The sequence below is a fragment of the Procambarus clarkii genome, chromosome 40 (genome assembly GCF_040958095.1).
Source record: "Procambarus clarkii isolate CNS0578487 chromosome 40, FALCON_Pclarkii_2.0, whole genome shotgun sequence".
NCBI lineage: Eukaryota > Metazoa > Arthropoda > Malacostraca > Decapoda > Cambaridae > Procambarus > Procambarus clarkii.
The window spans coordinates 32,316,142-32,331,520 of record NC_091189.1 but is presented as its reverse complement, the minus strand read 5'-3'; the positions used below and the strand labels follow the sequence as shown (position 1 = coordinate 32,331,520).

The 15,379-nt window shown below is 44.6% G+C and overlaps 1 protein-coding gene and 1 non-coding gene across 2 annotated transcripts; one reads left to right on the top strand and one right to left on the bottom strand.

Moving 5' to 3' along the window:
• The first annotated feature begins 3,807 nt into the window (after nucleotides 1-3,807).
• TRNAH-GUG (transfer RNA histidin (anticodon GUG)) lies at nucleotides 3,808-3,879 on the top strand. The gene has a single exon. It is a non-coding gene; the product is annotated as a tRNA-His (tRNA).
• A 6,116-nt stretch (nucleotides 3,880-9,995) lies between these two features.
• On the bottom strand, nucleotides 9,996-10,421 carry LOC138372868 (F-box/LRR-repeat protein 17-like). The gene has a single exon (XM_069338539.1). It carries the CDS (start codon nucleotides 10,419-10,421, stop codon nucleotides 9,996-9,998), a length of 426 nt encoding a protein of 141 aa, XP_069194640.1.
• Nucleotides 10,422-15,379: the final 4,958 nt, after the last annotated feature.

Sequence of the window (15,379 nt, the reverse complement as noted above, 5' to 3'; positions counted from 1 at the left end):
TCATATAGATGGGCGAGCACTTGAGAACTGCGAATCTTACAGATACCTTGGTGTCTCCATTAACGACCCTGGGTACCTTTCTTCTCTCAAGAGGAGACTGTGGGAGAGATTAAAGTCCTTGTGGGTCCTTGTTGGTGTGAATCATGGAATCAACGTGAGACTTCCTAGAATGTTTTATGTATCATTTATACGCTCTGTGATTGACTACAATGCTCTACATCTCACACTGTATACTGACAAAGAGCTGAAATCTCTTGAAACCTTGCAAAATGAAGCTAAGCGTCTCATTCTTGAGGCTCCGAAGTTCAAAAATTACCTACCATAAGTGAGAGAATTTTGTCTATTAGCACAGTTTTCGGCGTGAAGGCATTGAGTAGATCTAGACAACACATGAAGTTTCAAGCTAAACTTTCTAATATGCTGCACTCACCTGAGGTCTATAGAAGAAGAACGAAATCTGATTATGTATTTTGGTTCTACAAGGTAGCCAACTCCATCAAAATATTAAATATGTACCCAACTCAATTAATGATTAATCAACCAATTACTCCATGGGATAACTGGGATCTATCAGTTGATTTTGTAAATGCGCCCAAGAAAGATAGTGTGCTCACTACATTATTAAAACAGTTAGCACTGAAAGTACTCAGAATATGGGTAACGATGTGTATCAGTGCTATACCGACGGCTCTGTAGAAGAAAGTGGACGATGTACCGGAGGTGTATGCAATATATTTGAACAATCTTCTCTCGTACATACAGCAATGAAGCACATCAATGACTGGGCAAGTACAGCTCAAGCCGAAATTGCAGGCATATACCTTGCCATTGAATTTTTAAAAGACAAAGGCAGTGGACTTATATACTGTGACTCGCAGAGTGCACTCCTGGCATTGAACGCACATAGTAGTGACACCCAGAAAATAGGCAGTGATATTCGAATGAATGTTTTAACTGCTAAAGAAAACAGATTTGAAATTAAATTCCTATGGATACCATCACATGTTGGCATCTCAAGGCATGACACTGTTGATATGCTTGCAAAGACAGCCTGCAGAAAACCAGTGGTGGAAATTGATATGGGTGTTTCATTAGCAGTGACAAAGAGAATACTTAAACAAATATATAATGAAGATCTCATCAACCTAATAAATTCACAAAGACCTGAAACTTGTAGCATTAAATATTATGATAGATATCGTGAGGAGACATTAACATATGGGACTAATTGAACAAGAACCCGGCAATGTGATGTTATAGTGGCCATAATACGCCTGGGATATAGACATATCTGGCAGCTTTCTCAAAACCCAAATGTCGAGTACACAATGTGTCAACTTTGTGAAAGAGAAAACATGCACTCTCTTGAACATTATATTGTAGAATGTCCCATATTGACTGACTTTCGCCCTCCTGGGCTAAGGTATGCTGAACTGTGTAATTACTATATGAGTACTGGAAACTTGATGATATATTGAACTTGTACCCAAGATTAACCATGTAATGTATCAATTATATAATGTATGTATGTGATGTAACTATATAACCTGAGCTTGTAAAAGCACCTTCATCACCTTCAGTGATTAAGTGCTTAATTGCACACTAGTTTTTTTTTATCAGCTATCTCACCCTGTCAGAGTAAATGAGACAAATGTATGTGAATGCATGTGTGTGTATATATGTATGTATATGTGTGTGTGTATGTGTATAAAGTATATATGGAAGCTGATCAGAATTACTTTTCACCTTTTGTAAATGCACATTAATGACACTATGTAAAAGACACATCGAACACTTTATGTTGGGCATACGTAAATCTGTGTATGTATGTATTTACGTATGTAGGTTAGCTTAGCATTTTAAAAGCCCCGAATCACCTTCTGTGGTTGATTGTTCAATAAATTATATGTTTAACACATCTCTAACCCTGTCCATGGAGGACAGTAGAAAATGTATATATGCTGGTTAGCATTGTAAACGTGTGGCCACGTTTGTGGTAGAAAATAATAATAGTAAATAAAAAACTGCTTACGGTGGTGGTGGCAGGTGCGCGGGAGGACTCTCTACTTATCTATCAGTGCTTGCCAGTCAGTGAGGACGGGAGGGGGGGGGGTCCAGCTCCACTCCCCGCCTGTCACCCTTGACTTTCCTGTTTCTTTTCAATTGAACAAGTTTGGGGTTCGAATTCTTTGTCGCATCTGGCTTTAAGGTTGTGGATGGAGGTGGCTCCCTCAGCCTCCTTGTGTCAGGGGTTCGAGTCGGTGGCCGGGTGTTTCCTGGCACTTGTCTCACTACCTTCCAGCTTACTTTTATATGCTTTTGTTCTCTCAATTTAAAGAGGTTATATCCTTTAACGTCCTTTTGACTTAGGTATCATTGATATTGTGATCATATCCCTTCCCTGCCTGATGTTCTACAGGTGTGAGAGGCCAAGGCTCCTTACCTTATCCTCACAGAGGGTCTCGACCCCTGGTGACCGGGGCTCGCAAGCTGTCGGAAAATCCGACACCATTTAATAATCATACAGATAATAGCTGTATTACCAACAAGTTACCCATAGAAAACGTAACTTGTAGTGGAATTACCGTCTATAGAAAACGGGATATCATCACCACATACTATTATAATTCACCAGCTATTCTGCTGGGAATTATTCTTAAATACATTAGTCTTTGGACTTTACCATCATAAAACATCTTATATAAATTAACTTAATTATCAATATTAAAGTAGAGTAAATGTGACCCTTCTATCACTTTCTGACATGTGGACAATGTAAGCCAGGCGTCAGAGTGAGGAAGGAGGGAGCCATTGTTGTGTCACATCCGAGACGCGTGGAGCAAATTCGGCTCCTATCATATCTGGACAATGTCGGCCAGGCGTCAATAGTATGGAGTGTTAGATGCAGCCATTGTTGAGACTAGACCAGAGGCTCACACGGGAGCAAATTCGGCTCCTGTTAATTTACTTGGACGTAGTGTTATGGAAACCAGAAGTGTACCATTATCAACACGCTGTCTACAAATCAAGTTAAGTGTTCTTTCCGAAACCCATTATCTATCATTAGTGGCCATTAATGTCATTATATAGGATGACCCGGTTAGAGCACGTGGAAGCCTCAAACTAAAGGTAATTAAACCAGGTCTTTATTGTTCCATGTATAGTGTTTTCTCTGATATAACTTGTCATATATAGAACCTGGCTTCACAGTTAGCGCCCTTTTGACAGGTCAAGACGAGGAAGACTTTGTGCACCAGTTACTGGGTGATAGAAGCTACCTCAAAGAGGATAATTTGGTGTCTACACCCTAGTTATACCTGGTGGACTAGCCTGCTGTACTATAAGATAAGGAACCTCTTCAATGTATGTAGTTAATTCTGTAGTTTGATTGGCTGCATACATATATATTAATTTAATAAACCCCCCTAATGTGTAGAGGATCGATTTGTGAGATTAAGAGATTATTGCAGAAATACAGTCCACTTATCATTATACAATTGCTATCGAAGTATATAAATTAACGTAAATATAAATTCATATAAATTAAATATAAATCTCACAGGTCGGTTCCCACACAAGCTTGGTGTTTGAGAGAACAAGCTCCAGCTGCTGGGCCCCACGTCTTCCCCGTGAATGAAATATTTATGTTAGAGAGAGAGAGAGAGAGACAGACAGACAGACAGACAGACAGACAGACAGACAGAGAGAGAGAGAGAGAGAGAGAGAGCAAAAAGGGGGATGTGGGAGCAGGTACTGTTATCAATAACATAACCAGCCAATCACCTCACAACACTCACCTCCACGGTGGCCGTGATCGTATAGTGGTTAGTACATTGCGTTGTGGCCGCAATAACCCAGGTTCGAATCCTGGTCACGGCAGAGGACGAAGTTTTGTCTGTCGTTTCTCCCTCATTTCACCTTTTCTCTCCTCCTTCCCTCCCTTCTCCTCTCCTTCCCTCACCCCTCTCTCACTCCCCCCCCCCTTCCCTACCTGACAGAGTGCCACCATCTGTCGTCAGGGTCGAGGCTCTCGACGCCACTGGTGGCACACCTGGCTCTTCCCAGGTACTCCCAGGCCGCGATCACCAGGTCGACTCCCACGGCAGGTGGTCTGCTTCCCACAGCCTCCAGTGTGTACAGAAAATATGTGCAGGTATACATATGTATAAGTGGACACGTTTATATACATAAACGCGATGGACCTACACATTGTGACCCTTGACCTAAACACATTGTGACCCTTGACCTACACATTGTGACCCTTGACCTACACATTGTGACGCTTGACCTACAGATTGTGACCCTTGACCTACACATTGTGACCCCTGACCTACACACATTGTGACCCTTGACGAACACACATTCTGACCCTTGACCTACACACATTGTGACCCTTGACCTACACATTGTGACCCTTGACCTACACATTGTGACCCTTGACCTACACATTGTGACTCTTGACCTACACATTGTGACCCTTGACCTACACACATTGACCCCTGACCTACACACATTGTGACCCATGACCTACACACATTGTGACCCATGACCAACACATTGTGACCCTTGACCTACACATTGTGACCCTTGACCTACACATTGTGACTCTTGACCTACAGATTGTGACCCTTGACCTACACACATTGACCCCTGACCTACACACATTGTGACCCATGACCTACACACATTGTGACCCTTGACCAACACACATTGTGACCCTTGACCTACACACATTGTGACCCTTGACCTACACATTGTGACTCTTGACCTACACACATTGTGACCCTTGACCTACACATTGTGACTCTTGACCTACACACATTGTGACCCTTGACCCACACATTGTGACCCTTGACCCACACATTGTGACGACCTACACACATTGTGCCCCTTGACCCACACATTGTGACCCTTGACCAACACATTGTGACCCTTGACCCACACATTGTGACCCTTGACCAACACATTGTGACCCTTGACGTACACACATTGTGACCCTTGACCCACACATTGTGACCCTTGACCCACACATTGTGACCCCTGACCTACACACATTGTGACCCTTGACCTACACATTGTGACTCTTGACCTACACACATTGTGACCCTTGACCTACACATTGTGACTCTTGACCTACACATTATGACCCTTGACCCACACATTGTGACCCCTGACCTACACACATTGTGACCCTTGACCTACACATTGTGACCCTTGACCTACACACATTGTGACGACCTACGCACATTGTGACTCTTGACCTACACACATTGTGACCCTTGACCTACACATTGTGACTCTTGACCTACACACATTGTGACCCTTGACCTACACATTGTGACCCTTGACCTACACATTGTGACCCTTGACCTACACACATTGTGACCCTTGACCTACACACATTGTGACCCTTGACCCACACATTGTGACCCTTGACCTACACATTGTGACTCTTCATCTACACACATTGTGACCCTTGACCCACACATTGTGACTCTTGATCTACACACATTGTGACCCTTGACCCACACATTGTGACCCTTGACCCACACATTGTGACTCTTGACCTACACATTATGACCCTTGACCCACACATTGTGACTCTTGATCTACACACATTGTGACCCTTGACCCACACATTGTGACTCTTGACCTACACATTGTGACCCTTGACCCACACATTGTGACCCTTGACCTACACACATTGTGACCCTTGACCCACACATTGTGACCCTTGACCAACACACATTGTGACCCTTGACCTACACACATTGTGACCCTTGACCCACACATTGTGACCCTTGACACCCACATTGTGACCCTTGACCTATACATTGTGATCCTTGACCTATACATTGTGACCCCTGACGCACACATTGTGACCCTTGACCTACATATTGTGACGCCATCATAGTGAAGGTCAGGCTAGGTATTGGAGGCAGAGAGGCAGTTAGAGTTCGACCACTCATATTAAAGGCTGGGATTAGACTGGGTTATATTAGGTTAAGCTAGGACCTGCTAGGTGACGTAATGCTACGTTACACTTTACCTAGTGAGGCTAGGCGTGGTTAGGCTCGGCTAGGCGTGGTTAGAATAGATTAGTTTAGTAGCTAGTTAGCTACTAGCCACGGAACATCTTCCCGTAAAGAACGTCATCAGTAATCTGTTAACTGTTTTTGTTTTTACTATTTTCCTGTTATTATCTGTTAGTAGCTATTGTTATTATCTGTTGTCCCGTGTTTCTTCCGTCTTCTCCCTCTTCTTGTCTTCGTCTATCTCAATTCCTCTCTTTGTTCCTGGTTCCTCTCAGTCTTACCCCTCCTCTCCTTACACCACGTGTGTTCTTCCCCTCCCCCAGCACCACGTGCCCACCCCCCCCCCCCCTCCGGCGCCAACACCTGGGCCACATCACGTGTCCACCTGGGGGGCGGGGGGGGGGGGGGCATAAAGGGTGTGTGGGGCGCGCTTGTGTTGTCGCGAGGAGGAGGAGGAGAGGCCGAGGTGGTCGTGGGAGCTCACCTGTCCTTTGTTCGAGGCGCCTCTCTCCTTATCCTTGCTCCTTCTCCCATATTCTCGCTCCTTATCATCCCTTCTCCCCTTATTCTGGTCCCCCTTATGTTCGCTTCTCCCCTTATTCTGTCCCCCCTAATCTTCGCTTCTCCCCTTATTCTGTCCCCCTTATCTTCGTTTCTCCCTTCCTCTGCCCTCTCCCCCCTTATACACATGTATACATACATCCCATCGTAAATACTGCACAACCAATATGAATTGTGTATTTACTAGATGCTATCACGACTTACTATGGAGAACCTGGCCATTTGGGTGTTAGGAACCAGCCTAGATAGTTCCCGTCTAGAGTCAGCTGGGTTCAGTAGTCACAGAAACACAGCATCTGTAGTCACGGAGGTAAACCAAGTCTTCACAGACAAGAGGTTTTTTCTGTGTCTTGAGCGGTTTACCTGTGAGGATCACCTGAAGAAACCCCCCCCCCCCCACACACACACGCGGGTTCAACAGGTTGACTCGACTCGTTCGTGGTCCCTGCCCCCTATTGTGTAAGCCCTGCCCCCTATTGTCTAAGCCCTGCCCCCCTATTGTGTAAGCCCCCCTATTGTCTAAGCCCTACCCCCTTATTGTGTAAGCCCTGCCCCTATTGTGTAAGCCCTGCCCCCCTATTGTGTAAGCCCTGCCCCCCCTACTATGTAGACCCTGCCCCCCCTATTGTGTAAGCCCTGCCCCCCATACTATGTAGACCCTGCCCCCCCTATTGTGTAAGCCCTGCCCCCCCTACTATGTAGACCCTGCCCCCCCCCTATTGTGTAAGCCCTGCCCCTTTATTGTGTAAGCCCTGCCCCGTATTGTGTAAACCCTGCTTCCTATTGTGTAAGCCCTGCCCCTATTGTGTAAGCCCTGCCCCTATTGTGTAAGCCCTGCCCTCTATTGTGTAAGCCCTGTCCCGGCTTTGTGTAAGCCCTGCCCCTTCATTGTGTAAGCCCTGCCCCCTATTGTGTAAGCCCTGCCCCGTATTGTGTAAGCTCTGCCTCCTATTGTGTAAGCCCTGCTCCCTATTGTGTAAGTCCTACCCCCTATTGTGTAAGTACTGCCCCCTATTGTGTAAGCCCTACCCCTATTGTGTAAGCCCTGCCCTCTATTGTGCAAGCCCTGCCCTCTATTGTGTAAGCCCTGCCCCCTATTGAGCAAGCCCTGCCCCCAATTGTGCAAGCTCTGCTCCCTATTGTGCAAGCCCTGCCCTCTATTGTGTAAGCCCTCCCTCTATTGTGTAAGCCCTGCCCTCTATTGTCTAAGCCCTGCCCACTATTGTGCAAGCCCTGCCCTCTATTGTGTAAGTCCTGCCCCCTATTGTGTAAGTCCTGCCCCCTATTGTGTAAGCCCTGCCCCCTATTGTGTAAGCCCTGCCCCCTATTGTGTAAGCCCTGCCCTCTATTGTGCAAGCCCTGCCCTCTATTGTGCAAGCCCTGTCCTCTATTGTGTAAGCCCTGCCCCCTATTGTGCAAGCCCTGCCCTCTATTGTGTAAGCCCTGCCCCCTATTGTGTAAGCTCTGCCCCCTATTGTGTAAGCCCTGTTCCTATTGTGTAATCCCTGCCCCCTATTGTGTAATCCCTGCCCCCTATTGTGTAAGCCCTGCTCCCAATTGTGTAAGTCCTGCCCCCCTATTGTGGACGTCCTGCCCCTATTGTGTAAGCCCTGTCCCCTATTGTGTAAACCCTTCCCCTCTATTGTGTAAGCTCTGCCCCCTATTGTGCAAGCCCTCCCCCTATTGGGAAAGCTCTGCCTTCTATTGTGTAAGCCCTGCCCCTATTGTGTAAGCCCTGCCCCTTATTGTGTAAGCCCTGCCCCTATTGTGTAAGCCCTCCCCCCCTATTGTGTAAGCCCTCCCCCCCTATTGTGTAAGCCCTCCCCCCCTATTGTGTAAGCCCTCCCCCCTATTGTGTAAGCCCTCCCACCCTATTGTGTAAGCCCTGCTCCCTATTGTGTAAGCCCTGCTCCCTAATTGTGTAAGCCCTGCCCCCCTATTGTGTAAGTCCTGCCCCCCCTATTGTGTAATCCCTGCCCCCTATTGTGTAATCCCTGCCCCTATTGTGTAATCCCTGCCCCCTACTGTGTAAGCCCTGCTCCCTATTGTGTAAGTCCTGCCCCCTATTGTGTAAGTCCTGCCCCTTATTGTGTAAGCCCTGTCCCCTATTGTGTAAACCCTTCCCCTCTATTGTGTAAGCTCTGCCCCCTATTGTGCAAGCCCTCCCCTATTGTGAAAGCTCTGCGTTCTATTGTATAAGCCCTGCCCCTTATTGTGTAAGCCCTGCCCCTATTGTGTAAGCCCTCCTCCCCTATTGTGTAAGCCCTCCCCCCCTATTGTGTAAGCCCTGCCCCTCTACTGTGTAAGCCCTGCCCCCTATTGTGTAAGCCCTGCTCCCTAATTGTGTAAGCCCTGCCCCCCTATGTGTAAGCTCTGCCCCCCAATGAGTAAGCCCTCTCCCCTATGGAGTAATCTCTGCCCCCTATTGTGTAAGCCCTGCCCCCTATTGTATAAGCCCTGCCCCTATTGTGTAAGCCCTGCCCTCTATTGTGTAAACCCTGCCCCTATTGAGTAAGCCCTGCCTCCTTTTGTGTAAGCTCTGTCCCCCTATTGTGTAAGCCCTGCCCCTTATTGTGTAAGCCCTGCCCCCTATTGTGTAAGCCCTGCCCCCCTATTGTGTAAGCCCTGCCCCTTATTGTGTGAGCCCTGCCTCCTTTTGTGTAAGCCCTGCCCCCTATTGTGTAAGCCCTGCCCCCTATTGTGTAAGCCCTGCCCCCTAATTGTGTAAGCTCTGCCCCCTATTGTGTAAGCCCTGCCCCCAATTGTGTAAGCCCTGCCCCTATTGTGTAAGTTCTGCCCCCTATTGTGTAAGCTCGGCCCCTATTGTGTAAGCCCTGCCACCTATGGAGTAATCTCTGTCCCCTATTGTGTAAGCTCTGCCCCCTATTGTGTAAGCCCTGCCCCCTATGGAGTAATCTCTGCCTCCTATTGTGTAAGCCCTGCCCCCTATTGCGTAAGCCCTGCCCCTATTGTGTAAGCTCTGCCTCTCTATTGTGTAAGCCCTGCCTCCTATTGTGTAAGCCCTGCCCCTATTGTGTAAGCCCTGCCCCCTATTGTGTAAGCCCTGTCCCCTATTGTGTAAGCATTGCCCCCTATTGTGTAAGCCCTGCCCCCCTATTCTGTAAGCATTGCCCCCTATTGTGTAAGCCATGCCCCTTATTGTGTAAGCCCTGCCCCTATTGTGTAAGCCCCGGCCCCCTATTGTGTAAGCCCTGCCCCTATTGTGTAAGCCCTGCCCCCTATTGTGTAAGCCCTGTCCCCTATTGTGTAAGCATTGCCCCCTATTGTGTAAGCCCTGCCCCCCTATTGTGTAAGCATTGCCCCCTATTGTGTATGCCCTGCCCCCTAATGTGTAAGCCCTGCCCCTTATTACACAGTACTAATCCTGCCACCACCCTATTACCCATTACAAATGCTGCACCGCCCCTTACCCATTACTAATGCTGCCACCTCCCCATTACCCATTACTAATGCTGCCACCTCCCCATTACCCATTACTAATGCTGCCACCACCCCATTACCCATTACTAATGCTGCCACCACCCAATTACCCATTACTAATGCTGCCACCTCACCATTACCCATTACTAATGCTGCCACCTCCCCATTACCCATTACTAATGCTGCCACCGCCCCATTACCCATTACTAATGCTGCCACCACCCCATTACCCATTACTAATGCTGCCACCGTCCCATTACCCATTACTAATGCTGCCACCGTCCCATTACCCATTACTAATGCTGCCACCTCCCCATTACCCATTACTAATGCTGCCACCACCCCATTACCCATTACTAATGCTGCCACCTCCCCATTACCCATTACTAATGCTGCCACCTTGTAACAGTGCATGTATTTTGCACTCTTTCATGTATAATTGTGAATTATAATTGTGGGTGGGTGTGTGTATGTGTGCGTGTGTGTGTGTTGGTGAGGAGGCGTGCGGTAGTGGAGGAGTGGGCCGGCCTGGCTTGTGCTGATGGCACTATTGAACAAAGAGCGGCCTTGCGTACTGCAGGACCAGCCTGGGTCCTATAAGGGTTAGTTTTGCTTCTCAGGCCTTATTTGGGCATGAGGAAGAGAGTACACAGCTTCCCCCACGTTGGGGATGGCTGGTAGAATCAGTTAGCAACCGCCTTGCACAGAGAGAGGGTGACCAGCCAGCTTCCTCACCCTGACGGGTGACACTCCAGGCACCCTCAGGGTGTATCCGTCTGAGTTGTGAGGTAAGAGTGTCAGTAATGCATTGTCTTGGTTGGGTGTCTTAGTGGTGACGAGCTGAACCATTTAGCCATGTATGGTATGGGCGTGTATGGTGTGGGCGTGTATGGTGTGGGCGTGTATGGTGTGGGCGTGTATGGAGTGGGTGATCCCCCCCCCCCCCTTTTAATTTGGTCAATATTGTGTTAAATAATAGAATGTCAGTGTTAAATATCAATTGCTGGAATTTGGAATAATGAAATAATTTGGTAATAAACATCTATATGTAGAATAACAAACTTGACTTTTGTTCAGTCCTCTTTTTGAACCAATGTCCCCACACGAAAGAGTTAAGGCTAGAGAGATATCTTGATGAACACGTGAGAGATAACTAAATTAAGAACATAAGAACAAAGGTAACTGCAGAAGGCCTATTGACCCATACGAGGCAGCTCCTATTTATAACCACCCAATCCCACTCATATACATGTCCAACCCATGCTTGAAACAATCGAGGGACCCCACCTCCACAATGTTTCGCGGCAATTGGTTCCACAAATCAACAACCCTGTTACTGAACCAGTATTTACCCAAGTCTTTCCTAAATCTAAACTTATCTAATTTATACCCATTGTTTCGTGTTCTGTCTTGTGATGATACTTTTAATACCCTATTAATATCCCCTTTGTTATGTCCATTCACCCACTTGTAAACCTCTATCATGTCACCCCTAACTCTTCGCCTTTCCAGTGAATGCAACTTAAGCTTTGTTAATCTTTCTTCATATGAAAGGGATTCACCTATCGCTGGGTTCATGTCTCGCTCCAAGACCGGCCCCCACCCCATACCCAAGACTTTCCAATCAATTTGACCCAAAAAATTTCTAAGGCTATTAAAATCAGCTTTTCGAAAATCTGGCACTTTAACAGAATTTTCTCCTACAGGTCTATTCCATTCTATGCTAAATCTGATTTCTTTGTGATCACTGTTCCCTAGCTCACTCCCTATTTCGATGTCATTAATTTGTGTTTCCCTGTTAGTTAACACTAAATCTAAAATATTATTTTCCCGTGTTGGTTCCTTAATGTGTTGCGTAAGAAAGCAATCGTCAATTAATTCTAGAAAATCTTCTGCTTCACTATTCCCTGTTTTGTTCAACCAGTTTATTCCACTAAAATTAAAGTCACCCATGACGTAAATACTGTTAGATCTAGATGCCCTAGATATTTCATCCCATAGATGCTTTGCTTCCATTCTGTCTAAATTTGGTGGCCTATATATCACTCCTATTATAATATTTTTGCTTTTTCGTATAATTCTATCCAAATAGTTTCTGTGTGTGGCTCAGTTTTGATTCCCTCTTTGAGACTACATTTCAAATTGTCCCTAACATATATGGCTACTCCCCCTCCTCGTCTAATATATCTATCTGTGTGAAATAGTTTAAATCCATATATTTGATATTCAGCTAATAGTTCTCTATTTTCTACATTCATCCACGTTTCGGTAAGTGCAATAATATCTATTTTTTCTGTGCAGACAAGAGCATTTAATTCGTTAATTTTATTTCTTAGACTTCTAATGTCAGTGTAATATACCCTAAGTGAATTGTTATTTTGAGGCCCTTCTCTTTCCCTGATCATTTTGCCAATTCCTTTCTCCCACAAACCCGTACTTTTATTATCTCCTTCCTCCAAATCAATTCCCATACCTCTATCAGCTAACAGTTTAAACCCAAACACCTCTAACCACTTCTTCCAACGAGTTCGCAACAGCAACAACCCCAGCTCTCGATAGATGCACCCCATCACGAGCATACATTCCATTTCTTCCATAGAAGTGTTCCCAGTTGTCTATGAAAGATATTGCATTTGATTTGCAATATCTTTCCAGCCGGCAATTGACACCAAGTGCCCTCGATATCCATTCATTTCCTACTCCTTGGGAACAATCCCATTATTTGCATTAGCGTGGGAGGAAATGATGTTGGTCGAGTCAGGAGTGAGGAACTGATTCAGAGGTATAAAACAGCCATAGAGTTAGTTAGGAGCAAGGGAGGAATCCCGATCATATGTGGCATTCTTCCAAGAAAGGGAGTGGGAAACGAATGGATATCGAGGGCACTTGGTGTCAATTGCCGGCTGGAAAGATATTGCAAATCAAATGCAATATCTTTCATAGACAACTGGGAACACTTCTATGGAAGAAATGAAATGTATGCTCGTGATGGGGTGCATCTATCGAGAGCTGGGGTTGTTGCTGTTGCGAACTCGCTAGAAGAAGTGGTTAGAGGTGTTTGTTTGGGTTTAAACTGTTAGTAGATAGAGGTATGGGAATTGATTTGGAGGAAGGAGGTAATAAAAGTATGTGTTTGTGGGAGAAAGGAATTGGCAAAACGATCAGGGAAAGAGAAGGTCCGCAAAATAACAATTCACTTAGGGTATATTACACTAACAGTAGAAGTCTAAGAAATAAAATTAACGAATTAAATGCTCTTGTCTGCACAGAAAAAATAGATATTATTGCACTTACCGAAACGTGGATGAATGTAGAAAATAGAGAACTATTAGCTGAATATCAAATATATGGATTTAAACTATTTCACACAGATAGATATATTAGACGAGGAGGGGGAGTAGCCATATATGTTAGGGACAATTTGAAATGTAGTCTCAAAGAGGGAATCAAAACAGAGCCACACACAGAAACTATTTGGATTGAATTAAACGAAAAAGCTAATAATATTATAATAGGAGTAATATATAGGCCACCAAATTTAGACAGAATGGAAGCAAAGCATCTATGGGATGAAATATCTAGAGCATCTAGATCTAACAGTATTTATGTCATGGGTGACTTTAATTTTAGCGGAATAAACTGGTTGAACAAAACAGGGAATAGTGAAGCAGAAGATTTTCTAGAATTAATTGACGATTGCTTTCTTACGCAACACATTAAGGAACCAACACGGGAAAATAATATTTTAGATTTAGTGTTAACTAACAGGGAAACGCAAATTAATGACATCGAAATAGGGAGTGAGCTAGGGAGCAGTGATCACAAAGAAATCAGATTTAGCATAGAATGGAATAGACCAGTAGGAGAAAATTCTGTTAAAGTGCCAGATTTTCGAAAAGCTGATTTTAATAGCCTAAGAAATTTTTTGGGTCAAATTGATTGGAAAGGCTTGGGTATGGGGTGTGGGCCGGTCTTGGAGCGAGACATGAACCCAGCGATAGGTGACTTAAATGGGGATTTCGATGTGGATTCAATATATAACTTATTTAAGAATATTCTAAACAAAGCACAGGAACGTAGTATACCATACAAATTGAATAGATCGTATACTAATGACCCAAAGTGGATAACAAAGAATTTGAAGAACCTTATAGGTAAAAAGAGAGCTTGGTACAAAAGGATTAAAAATGGGGAGGTCACTTTAGAACAGGAATTCGTACAACTGGTTAGAAATGTTAAAAAAGAGATAAGGAAAGCAAAAAGAAACTATGAAGTTCGCATAGCAGGGCAAGCAAAGACAAATCCTAAAGGGTTTTTTCAGTTATATCGTACTAAGACTAGGGAAAGGATAGGTCCATTAAAAACTGAGACAGGTCAAATAACAGATAGTGATGAAGAGATGAGTAGTATTTTTAATAAATATTTTGTATCTGTATTTACTAAAGAGGAACTTAACAATATGCCTTCAGCCGAACAAGTCTATGTGGGTGGGGACGAGGACAGGTTGACGAGTTTAGCAGTTACCAGGGAGGATGTTCTTAAACAAATAGTAAAACTCAAACCAAACAAATCCCCAGGGCCGGATGAAGTGTTTGCTAGGGTGCTTAAAGAATGCAAAGAGGAGCTTTGTGACCCACTGTCAACCATATTTAATAAATCAATAGAGTCAGGCAGAGTGCCAGAGTTTTGGAAAGTTGCTAATGTGATACCAGTTTTTAAGAAAGGAGATAGATCACTTGCGTCTAACTATCGACCAATTAGCCTAACGTCTATTGTGGGAAAGTTACTCGAATCTATAATAGCAAATAAAATTCGTCTTCATCTTGAAAAACATAAATTAATAATTGAGTCGCAACATGGTTTTATAAATGGCCGTTCATGTTTAACAAATTTGTTATCTTTTTATTCTAGCATTGTTGAGGCAGTTGATAGTGGTAAGGATTGCGATGTTGTATACCTTGACTTTAGCAAAGCTTTTGATACAGTGCCACATGAAAGACTGATTAAAAAAATAGAGTCTCATGGTATTGGGGGTGCTATATTAAGCTGGATTAGGGCATGGCTATACCAAAGGAAACAGAGAGTTAGTATAAATGGAATCAAGTCAGAGTGGGAAAATGTTGTAAGTGGAGTGCCTCAAGGCTCTGTCCTGGGACCTCTGTTGTTTATAATATATATAAATGATTTAGATTCAGGTTTGAGTAGCAACATTTGCAAATTTGCCGATGATACGAAAATCGGTAGGGAAATTAATTCGGAGGAGGACTCACTATCACTTCAAGTTGATCTAGATAGGGTTTTGAAATGGTCAAAGGATTGGCAGATGCAGTTTAATGCTGATA

What these genes read in the sequence shown, in the direction of transcription:
- LOC138372868 (XM_069338539.1), bottom strand. Translation starts at nt 10,421, where the DNA reads ATGGGTAATGGGGAGGTGGCAGCATTAGTAATGGGTAATGGGGTGGTG.